General features: G+C 34.8%; 1 protein-coding gene and 1 pseudogene across 1 annotated transcript in view; both read right to left on the bottom strand.

The window, feature by feature from the left end:
* Positions 1–9,317: 9,317 nt before the first annotated feature.
* LOC149570892 (exosome complex component RRP4 homolog) overlaps positions 9,318–12,483 on the bottom strand; it is a 44,719-nt gene continuing 41,553 nt past the window's right edge. The window contains exons 5-7 of the mRNA XM_089812452.1: positions 10,953–11,018; positions 10,580–10,648; positions 9,318–10,168 (exon numbers count right to left, since the gene is read on the bottom strand). Of these exons, the coding sequence (XP_089668578.1) occupies positions 10,121–10,168; positions 10,580–10,648; positions 10,953–11,018 (183 nt within the window). The 3' untranslated portion in view covers positions 9,318–10,120. The remainder of the gene's footprint in view (positions 10,169–10,579; positions 10,649–10,952; positions 11,019–12,483) is intronic.
* On the bottom strand, positions 9,716–10,078 carry LOC149570893 (exosome complex component RRP4 homolog pseudogene; annotated as a pseudogene).

Here is a 12,483-nt window from a genome sequence, read left to right as displayed (position 1 = left end):
AAATCTCCAGCCTTACAACACTCCAATACAAAATAATATTTCCCCACTCTTTTGAAATGGAAATACAAAGTCGGGAGAAGCAGATCATCCAATATTTGCAGCAAAGTTGTAACTCGTTATTCACCCATCTCAAAATACTATTGCCAATCGTCCACATCTTAGAGCACACAAGAAAAACTATTCTTAGATATAGACCACTAATCTCAAATACCAAACATTCACATGATTTTGGGGCATATGATCGGTGCCTTAATGATATTCACCATGCAACACAAAGATTTGGGTGCTCAAAGGAAGGATGTTCACAATTTCCATACAACATGAGGAGAAAAAGCTTAAATGTCATATCTATAGAGCAAGGTGTAAGAGAGTGAAATTATGAATGCCATAGAAAAATACCAATATGATACAATTTCTAGAAAAGATGCCTTGAGCTGGAGTTAAGGGCATTCAACCCTCAAAAGATCAAACACAAAAGACATTAGAAAACGGATGCGGAGAAATGAGTCTTTGAAACATTTTCAAGGTTAAGAATCGATAAGAGCAATGGAACATACTTATGACTTTGAAGTTCTTTCAATTTCAAAGATTTGTAACCGTATTTGATACATACTCTCTTAATATCTATCATAATAGCTTTTTTTTATTGCGGGTGACTTTTAGCAGTCCCTCATTCTTTCTATATTTCTTTGCATTTATTTTTGTGAAGATTTCTATTATTTATGGTTGATTTGGTTTTCTTTTATTGTTTAATCAACATGAACTAGCTTCTAGTGTTGCTCATTATTGAGATCATATGGTATCTACAATATCCCAAATGATCTTTCTCAAATATGAAATTACTTTCCATCATCTTATTCCTTGGCATATAATATATTAAATTATCTTTTAGCAATGAGATTAGTTGTATATAGTTTCACAATAGTTTTTTGAGGTGTTTCATTAAATCACACTTCTTTCAAAACAACTTTTGATTTAGATTTACTTGGAAAATTATGTTTACATATCCTGAGAAATTAAGCACTTAATTGGTTTTATTGTTACTTTCATTCCTTTAAAGTAATCATTATTTTTTGGGTTAATAATTCATGATATCATTAGTTTGAAAGAGATACAATGAAACAACACTTGATTATTTTCTTATATATTGTTGGCATCAAAATGCTATTTTACCAATATCCTAATCACAAAACTTACTTAAGTTTACTTAAGATACACATAGGTCGTATGAATATTTCTAATCAACATTCAAAAGTAAGACACACTTTATGCAATCAATGGTAAATATATACTCTATACACTTCATGACATAATATGCAACATCTCCTCAATATCTTAACAATGGCTTAAACTCCATTATTTCCCAAGCCTCTTCTAAATTTCTTTTCATTCTATAATAACTGTATATTAATTTAAGAATAATTAAATTTAACTATTTCAAGTTAATAATGTTTAATTTTTTTCCGTATCTCTTAAGTTTCCTTTCATATATTTAGATTAAATGTCTAATAAAATAATATATGTGAACAACCATATTATATACACTTGCACCTTACAGATCTAACATTAGACAATAAATATATTTATGAAGTAAAAGCAATTTTCCTAAATATGGGAAAGAACGACAAATCTAAAGATCTGACAATGATATAAGATCAAATCACAAACTATATTTTTTAGTTATTTTAATAACTAATGATATCGTCACACCAGAGCTAGCAAGGTTTTGTGGACTTCAAAAAGCAACAATCCTTAGACAAATCCTTAACCTAAGCATTTAATGCACTCTAGAAGATTTCAACATCCTATTAGAAGTGTGCCCGATTAAAGGAATTTAACTCACAATTAAGTAAGCACCTTGTAAGGGATTTCAATACTGCCTGTTAGGATTACTGTGTTAAGAGATCTTGACTGAAATCACCTGTTAAAATGTCTCAGTATTAATCCTACGGTTAGCACTTGTTTTCTTGATAACAAATCACCTCTAAGCCGATCTATCTTCGATCCTTCTTGATCAAATCTCTTTGTTGTATCCTTTTCCTTTCCTATGTTCTTCTCTAACTGATTCAGTATCTTATTTATCATGTATATTGTTCAATAAGATAAATACTCTTATTTATTTCATCCTACTTCATATTCAAAATGGTGACATCTGCAATTCAAAATACATAGCTTCATCATCTCAGGGCATGTGAGATTACAACTCAAAATACAATGGATTTGAATCTTAACATATATTTATAAGTTTTATTATTTGTTTGTTGTATCTTGTGTTCTTGCATATTCAAACTTTTTTTACTATAGGATTTTAACTCTTAATCTTATTCCTTCCATGCTGTCATTATTGGATTTTATCTACTTTCAAAGCACATAGGTATCTTATCACTTAGTTTGATGTTGATGAGGAATCCAACTGATTCCACCCTCTTACTGAGTTGTGAATATTGCATTTATAAAGCAGAGTTTAATTGCAAAAGGAACCTGTCAATTAAGGCAATCTTGTTAATGTGATACAAGATAAATAAATATGATGATGGGAGTTGTGACGAAACCATTTTCTTTTTCAGAAAACATGCTTGCTTGTATCTGCTTTGCTGAGTCTAAGTTTTTTCCATTCTTATCTGTTGGATTAAGAATAATAAGGGTAATGAAAGAAAGGGGCCACCTTCAGGATTTTTCAATTGTGGAGGAGATCATTAGTGTTTGCAAGATATGTTGAGCTTCTTCGATAGTCGTTGGGGGACATTCAGATGCCTTAGTGGAAGCAAGTTTGGTACAAGTTTTTGTGGCCCAAATGTAATTTTTTTATGTGGGTAGTGATCCATAGTCAATGTCTTAAATGGGATAATTTATGCAAGTGTGGCTTCCAAGGACCCTCAATGTGTGTTATATGTCGGAATAGTGAAGAAAATGTCTCTCATATCTTTTTCCAATGCTCTTTCACTAGACATATTTGGCACTGTTGGTGGAATGTGTGAAACCACTCTTGTTGGCATGTTTCGTCACTGGTAGGATTCTTCGCTCGCTAGGGTAAGTCTCCTGTCAAGACTTCACTTCTTCAAGTTGCCTAGACTCTTGGACCTTCCTTTATCATTTGGCATATCTGGTTGGAAAGGAAACATTGTATCTTTAAGAATAAGTTTTTAGAAGTTCCTCCTTTATGGTGAAAAATTCTCCATTCTTTGGGGGAAATTATTTTTGCAAAATGTGACACTTCTGAGGCCATGGAACCAGGGGAGGATATTTTCAATAATCATCTAAATATTCCCCCATCACATGGAAAACTGCTAAGAAAGATGTGTAGACATCTCTTGCGAAAAATAAATAGGGTGGGGAAGTGGAGTGCCCCTCTGCAAGGTATTCTTAAAATCAACACGCATGGATCTTCCAAGGGAAATCCAGGCCCAACTGGCGTTGGTGATGTTGGTAGAGATAGTGAGGAAGATGTCTAGTTTGTGTTTTCTATTTATAAACGTCATCACACTAACAACCTAATGGAGTCCATAGCTATTTTGTATGCTGTAAAGAATGCTTGTAGCCTTGGTTGGAGAAGGCTTATCTGTGAATCTGACTCACAAGTGGTGATACGTCTATTAAATGAACAACATTCTAAAGTTATTAGTTGGAGGTTAGCTTTGATTACGGACCAGATTCATAATTTGTGTACTTATTTGGAGTCTGTTACTTTCACTCATATTCCTAGGGAATGGAATAGTGTTTTTGATTGTTTGGCAAAGTGGGCTTCTGACCATGTGTAATTGGAACATTGTTGATAAGTCTCAACTTCCGATGGGCTTGTCCCATCAACTTGATCACTTGGTTGATCTTGATAGGGTTGTCTAATGTCCTATCTCTGTTTGTTCTTGTTTCTCTTTCAGCTTGACTAAATTTTCACCCTTCTTTTATTTCAAATAGATGTTTAATTTTTCTATAATATAAAAAATCAAACTTAATTTAATAATTTTAGGATCATATCATTCTTTTTAATATAATAAATATTTTAATTATAAATTATATTTTAAAAAACCGTATTAAATTATTCGTCTACACATTAATTTTATCCATATATTTTCACCAATCTTTTTAACACTGAGCTGACACGAGACTAATCCTCTGCAGGTGGGGCAACAGGCTCGTATGATTGTCCCACCGATTAATCGTGGAGAAAGGTTTGAACTCAAGACCATGGGGGTAACCCACCCTCTCAAGTCTCCACTCTCAACCAGACGAGCTAGCGCCTTTCGATCTTAGTACTTATAATTGTTATTTAACTTCCATCCATCTTTTTCACTCCATTAGTCATAAAGCCTCATGTTTATGACAAAAAAAAGTTTTAATTAAGGTCCAATATTCTTGAAATTTCAATGATTTAAGTAAAGGTGCAATGAACACCTCTGTTCGCAGTCGAGAGTAGAATAGAGTTCAAACCCTGTTAAGCCCAGGGCAAATAAAGAAACCTAATAGATTCCGGCTTTATTTTTGCTTTTAATTTGTCATAAAATTGATGATTCTCGTCTGAATTATAATTTCCAAACAGATCACAGAACCAAGAAACAGGGAGAATCCATGAATATTGAAGTTAAAAATAATTTGTACCTTTGATTATTAATTCAAATCTTAATCTTATTAAGAAAGTTGTAAGAATTTGCCTAAGGGCAAAATTCACCCAGGAACTAAGAACTCAAACACAAGCACAACTGTAGACCAAAAATGGATATGATCAATTAATCAGAATATGTCTGAATACATTGTTTTGTTTAGAATGTGATGTTCAACACACTAGGGGTGCCTGTATATAAAGGCCTCTCAAGAAGCACCTAGAATGTCTCTAGAAACAACTCGGAGATAAGACAACTAAGCACCCTATCCAACATTCTAGATGAATAGATAAGAATGACAAAGTGTCATATGTGGGTAGAAGATTCCTATGTTGTAGACAACATGTGCTTAAAAGAGGTGTAGACCCTTGTGATGTCATCATGACAACTCACAAGAGTGCACAAACTCCTAAGTGTCTCACAAATAAAATAATGCAAAATAATTAAATAATGCATTAACCTAAGTAAATTTAAGTGTAATAAGTAAATACTTATTTACACCAACACCCCCCCTTTAAGTGCAACTTAGGGGAATGGACTTAAGCTTACAAACTAGGATGAAGATGCATAATGGGTCCTAGCTACTGGGTCATGTTAGGTACCCATGTACATAATGAAAATGGAAATCTCCTATAAAGCGGGGAAAGAGGGAAAACCTCATGGGAAAAACCCTCCCCCAAAAAGAGAGATGAATAAGGATGCATCGATGGATGGAGTAATCAAGACCCCCCCATTATGACATACATCCATGTATATAGAAGAAAGAATGGAGAAGGACAAAACCTCCTATGAGGAAAAAGTCCCCCTCAAAAAAGAGAAAAAGGAGACGAGGTAATTACCCCCCCCCCCCCCCTTAAAAGTAGTGTGTTGATCAGTGAAGAATGCTCCTATGTAGAAGCTGATCCACGACCTTTGGATAATGTTCCTCCCCTTTGGAGGAAACAAAGGCAAGGGTACCTGTGAGATGCATCCCCTAGATGGAGAAGGAATCTCTATGATGACTGGTATCTCTAAAACCTATTCAAAAGTCCTTATGTCGATATTGATGATGGCTTCCTCCAAAACTACTGAAGAGAAGAGCAGATCAAACAAGGAAGGAGGTAGAACTTGTCTCAGGAAACCAACAATCTTCTCAACTGATGAAGAGACCCCTTGCAAATGTTGTAAAGAAGAATCCACAATCACACCAATCTGGAAGGATTGATCATGTAGAGCATAGAGTTGAGAGTCAGAGTGGGCCCTCAAAACAACTGTAGAAGACTCCTCAGCAAAGAGAAGCAAGAAATCATCATAAAAGTTTCTCATATCTACTGTGTGAGACTCCAAGAACAGAACGGAAATGTTTGGCAAGAAATCATCACCTAGAAGACCATGAGTACCCTGCAGTGCTGAAGTACATGAATTTGTCACTGCGGCAAAGGATGAAGTATCCGCCTCAAAAAGAAGATGGATGTCATCAAGAATGTCTCCCACATCTTCAATGTGAGACTCCACGAACAACTATGTAATGTCTGAAAGGAAGTCTTCGCATGAATGTAGAGTAGGAAGAGATAAAATATCATGTTGCACTGATTCCAAAGCATCTGTGGCTGAAATAGGATCAGTAGGAGCAACAGGAGCTTGAGGTGTGATCTCATCTAAGGTTGAAGAAACCATAGCTAGAGTGACTGGATGTAGAAAGTCCACTGGAGATGGAGGATCACATGGATCTCCATATGCTTCCCAAATAGACCACCAAATATCACAAGAAAAATGTGCCAATCTAAGAGGACCAAAAGATTCCCTACTCATACTTTTACGTAGAAATTGATTAAGCTTGATAATATATGTCCAATCAAAATGTGGTGGCATTGAATAGAGATAAGGAAGCAATCCTGGATGTTCTCTTAGATAGTTAATTATCAAAGTCCTTCATTTGTAATAGTTCCTTGTTGTTAATTGTGGTTTAATACCAAACTGACAAATCTGACAAGACTCCATGAGATCAATCAATGAACCCCCAAAAAAATCAAAGAACACCCCCTTAATGCATGATTTGGGCACTTGGTAGCCACTTGCCAATTTAGGGCCTATTTCTGAAAGTAGTATTTTTATCTACAAAACTTATAATGTGATTGCAAATTTGGAAAGTAGACAAAAAAAAATGCACTTTTAAAAAAAATGGAATCTGATTTGGAGTCCAGATGAGCCCGTACCAAGCATTTTAAGTGGCAAAATTCGAAATTTTGGAGTTGCAGAAAAATTTAGAAACAGAGATCTCAACCCACTTGCACCAATGTGTAGATCACGAAATCCTACCTCAAAACAAAAAAAAATTGCTCGCAAAAAGGAGTTTGTATGAGGAAGATATCGCTGTTTGAAAATCGTTGTTGTTGTTATTTTTTCTGAATCGTTGTCGCGCCTCCAAAAAACAAATGGCTCTAGATTTTGCCTCAGATGTCCAATTTGGATGAAACAAAATCTGATCTAGGGGTTTTTGGACTTTCTGAATGTGATGCAAATATCAAATTTGCACCAACAAACTTCAACCTGCACCTGCAAAAAATCTCTTCTATGGCCCTATGGCCAAAAAAAAATCGAAAAATGATGCAAATCCAAAAAAAATAGCAGAGATGCAGATGAAAAAAATGTAGATCTGAAAATTAAATGTGCAGATCTGAAATGATCATACCAATTTTGCAAATCAGTCCTTCGAGTGTCGATTTGCAAAAAAAAAATTGCCTCATAATCGACTTTGGCCTAGGGTAGGCAGCTATATAGCCGATTTTCACCGAATCAACATTCTAGATGCCATGGCGAGGTCAGATCTGGCTCTAGACGCTCCCAATTTCTACAACTCTAAATTCGGGCTAATGTGATGAAGCAAACGTGGTCTCGAAATGGCTATGTGATGAGAAAATCTCCAAATTGCTCTGATACCATGTAAGAATTTGCCTAAGGGCAAAATTTACCCAAGAACTAAGAACTCAAACACAAGCACAACTGTAGACCAAAAATGGATATGCTCAATTAATCAGAGTATGTCCGAATACATTGCTCTATTTAGAATGTGATGATCAACACACTAGGAGTGTCTGTATATAAAAGCCTCTCAAGAAGCACCTGGAATGTCTCTAGAAACAACTAGGAGATAAGATAACTAAGCACCCTATCCAACATTCTAGATGAATGGATAAGAATGACAAAGTGTCATATGTGGGTAGAAGATCCCTATGTTGTAGACAACATGTGCTTAAAAGAGGTGTGGACCCTTGTGATGTCATCATGACAACTCACAAGAGTGCACAAACTCCTAAGTGTCTCACAAATAAAATAATGCAAAATAATTAAATAATGCATTAACCTAAGTAAACTTAAGTAAGTGTAATAAGTAAATACTTATTTACACCAACAAAAGTAATAAAGAATGAAGTCAAAAATTAATTTCTACATATGATTATATCTTAATTATAGTTTAGTAAGAGAACATCTGATAACAGATCTAAATATTGAAGCTAAAAATCTTATTGTTTTGACTTATTAATTAGTTACAAAATTCCAAACACGAGAGCAAAACAAAGTTAAAAAAGAAATCATAATTGAAATCAAATATCTACATACGATTACTCTGAAAAGAGAAATACAGTAATTGAAAACTGATTTGTACATGTGATTATTATTCCAATTATAATTTTGTTACAGAACATGGAAATAGGAAAGCACAATAAAGTAAATAAAGAATCGATAAATATTAGAGCAATAAAGTAAATAAAGAATCGATAAATGTTTAAATTATAATTGATCATAGAGAAGCAAAGAATTGATAAATATTGAAGTTAGAAGCCAATCTATACATAAGACTCACAGTTCAATGATTCAATAAAATCGAAGACTGGCTAGAGCAAAGAAAAGAATAAGAATAAAGAATGAATGAATCCTCATTGAGAAGATTTCAAAAATTTCAATGAGAAACTAAATTTTCATAGCTAATTACACGTGTACAATGAAGAAGAAACCATGAAAACTCATGCAGGGTGTCAAGGTCTCCCATGCGACACATTTGATACAGTTGTCCAGGCTATAGCGCAAGCATTGCACAAGAAGAGATAAGCCTGTGATGAGCCATCTATTGGCCTTGTCCCACTGCACAAAAAACCTAACCAGATTAGGGCTCAACGCAGACCATGAACAACATGACGGGCCCGATGAAGTGTATTTTTAATGGAGCGGGCTGAGTGACATGGACATCATAGAGACCTCCTGGGCTTCAAAGATTTACGAGCTATGCATTCTTGGCAAGTCTATCGATATTTTAAATGGGAAGTAGTCATTTGAAGGTGAGATCTACCAGGATATCACTTGATTGTCCAAGATACGATTTGATTTTGGAGAAAAAGATTTGATGGTATCAACATAATGTCGTGGCACACAAAGGATTACATATAGATTGAGCAGGATCTTCAGCACTTTTCAATATTTATTAAAACAATTATTGGTTTCTGGTTTTGATTGAAATCCCATCCGTTCCAAGCCAAACCCTAGCCCCCTACCCCACAAAATCTATTCAAATAAATTAAATCAGTTGATATGGTCGGTGTTGGAGATTTAGATAAGATTTTCATTTAGTGCTTGATGAGCAGTTTCCAAATACAACTACTGGTTTTTCATGGACGGACAGGTTTTTGTTGAAGTTCCCACATATAATAGCCTATCGGCTAATTAGTTACACCAAGAAGAACATCAGTATAAAATGATACATTCAGGCAAATGAGCAAATATGAGATTGTAAAATTTACAAAATCCTCGTTCCTGGCAAATATAAATCTCAGAAGTTAAAAAATTTGACGTTGATGCACGATCACTTTTGCAAAAGCTGAATGTCCTTGACAAAATTTCCAATAGGCATCATGGGCAACCCCAAACAAGTTTGGCAGGAATTCAAGACCAAGAGAATTGAGATCAAAAATAACCTCTCATTAACATTTCATCGAACCCCTTGAACTTTACAAAGACTGAAACATGAAAAATCAGAGTCAAAAAAGTTAACTCAAATTATATCTGACCTCAAGAAAGCTGCAATGTTAAGGGAAAACATTTGCACCATGCATTAGAATAAAACCAAATGAAAAGGCTCCAGACTACACATTAGATTTTATGCTTCTGCATTCAGCTTCCCTCTCAGCAATTCTGACATAGAATTCTGCTCCGAGCATGTCTTTTATGTCAACATTCCAAGTAATACTTGCTTCCAAGGTTTCAAGAATTGATTCAATAGAAATACTGAAACCCAATGAACAAAGCACTCGAATTGCATTAGCAAGTCGGCAGATGTTTTCCCCGATTTTCCTTCCTGCAACTGCATCTGCAGAATTCAGGGCTTCAACTATAGTCGCTTGGGATTCGTTTTGCCCTGAAACATCAGGCTCTTCTCCTGGCCTAGAAGTATTCTGCACATCACTGTGTGCACCAACCCATATATAGCCATTACAGCCTAAAATCATATCAACTCCATATTCCTCAAGAAAATGAAAATGTTGTTTCCGTCACTTCACAAGATAAGAAGAGCTTGTAATAAGCTGACCATTCTCTAACTGCCAAAGAAACAAAAAATGCATGTTTAGAACATATAAAAATATTTCTTAATAAGTCCACGGCAACATGGATTAAATGATCAGACTCCTTTTCAAACAGAAGAAAGTGATTTATCAAAAGCAAAGCTTAGCTTTTAAAGTATATCATATGTTTTATTAGTACAAAGTACATGTCAATAATTGTCTGCTTGAGAATTTAGTAAATAGCAAGATGGCTAATAGAAACCTCATTCAGCAATCAATGTCATTAACAGTTGCCAAGCATATCCATTCAGCACCCTAACTTGCAACGAGAATATACAACTTTTCATACAAACAAAAACATTTTAAACACCATCTCTTCTCCCGAGAAATAAATTTACCAGGTTCTATTGAAAAATAACTGGATCCTATATGCCAGTAAAAACCAACCTTGCCGTACTTGTCACTCCGTGCTTGAAGGTGCAAACTTCCATCATGTTGTAAGCCACGAACTTCAGCCTGTCCAATATAAAAAGCAATTCCACAAAAATTTATTAATAAAGTTCTTATGCTTCATTTTCTTTGTGTGTTTTACAATAAAAACCTTTCACATTTCAAGTCCATCAGATTGAGGTGTGAAGAGATACATCTGTAAAGAGGGTGACTCAAACTCAAATACCCACATCATAAAAACATCTACAACTCTGTAGGAATGTGTCAGTAATAACAGCTCCAAGACTAGCGCACGCTGTCAACAGGACCCTCACAAAATAAAGCATGCTTCAAATTTTAGATATGAAAAAGAGATGATTGCAGAACTTACACAGATAACATCATTCTCTTCAAATACACTACGCATGTTCAACTCATCCACAGATGTGCGGCGTCTCTGCAAATGCAAATCAGGGTTTCAGTGACATGTAAGAGCAATTATTCATTTTCAAATACTTCAAACCTCACATATAGGAGGACAGGAAGGCAGTTTCAGATAACATGATGTGTCAAATGACAAGTATACATTGACTGCCAAAGATAACTGTTATTTTGTGTCTTCAGAGGAGCTTTGTAAGTACACAGAAAACATTTTTCCTTACATTCAAAATGGTATAGTTTCAATGTATTTTAAGAGCTTAATAGATACATTTTAAGTTGACCCATCCCCACAAACAAGAAATAGAGTCTAAAATATATATTCAAAATTAGCACCTGTACCATCGTATTTTCATTAGTTTGCAGTTTAAAGCACAGAAAGAGGAACCCAGACACAAATCGACATGCATCATCATTATGGCTTAACATTTTTCCTCACATTCAAAATGCTATTGTTTCAATGTATTTTTAGAGCTTAATAAATACATTTAAGTTGACCCATCCCCACAAACAAGGAAGAGAGTCTACAGTATATATTCAAAATTAGCACCTGTACCATCGTATTTCATTAGTTCATAGTTCAAAGCACAGAAAAAGGCACCCAGACACAAATCAACATGTATCATCATTATGGCTTATGCTATTGCCAACATAGCTTAAAATTTAAATGCAACCTGTACACTTGAGGAACAGCTTCAAGAATTGAAATAATGAATAAAGAATATAAAATTGCATTTGCTGCATCAAGAGCAGTAGTGCAAACATCTGAAAATATAGGCCACCACCAAATTCAATAAATCCCCGGAACACTAACGGAGTTTATCATATGAAACAACTGGGTTTTTCAGATACTTGAAGTGAGTATGCCAAAATGCATGGTAGAGCCTAGTTGTGAGATTGAACAAAAACTTGCTTATGCACAAACTTTGATTTCCATGTTGACATTTTTTATAAATCCTTTGTCAGTTGTACAGTCTACATAGCTAGCAAAATAATGAAATATGATTTTTCATGACTGAGCAGTGAGTTTTACCATAATGCTAATACAAAGTGGCATTCCATTGTTTTGTAAATCCTCACTAAGAATCCAGCAGTAAACTGCCTATTGATCTGCCTGGTAATTTCAATGGTTTTCAAACTGGCAGGGAAAATCCCACAAAGAAATGCATAAGTGAGACAAGCTGAACTGTGTACATTCAACTTTATCACAACTCTTAGTCAGCCCTGTTAAATTTGGCAAATATAAAATCAAAAGAAAAGTTCTAATCTACCAAAGCAGAGAGCACATTCCCCTAGTGCCTGTATCAGTCGCCAAGTAAAAATGATCTAATTCTTCATCATTTTGCTCTTATTTCCTCTTATAGGTTAGAATACAATGCCGCGCGATCTCAATACATTGAATCCACTTGACCATCATTAAGGTATTAAATTATATTCGATGCCCTATTAGACACCTCTCCGGATTTGAAAATTCAACACTTAGA

This window comes from Cupressus sempervirens, chromosome 2 (genome assembly GCF_028749045.1).
Source record: "Cupressus sempervirens isolate cs-2001-9-10 chromosome 2, ASM2874904v1, whole genome shotgun sequence".
Classification (NCBI taxonomy): domain Eukaryota; kingdom Viridiplantae; phylum Streptophyta; class Pinopsida; order Cupressales; family Cupressaceae; genus Cupressus; species Cupressus sempervirens.
Note: the sequence above shows the minus strand (reverse complement) of the source record. Positions and strands in the feature narration are given on the sequence as shown.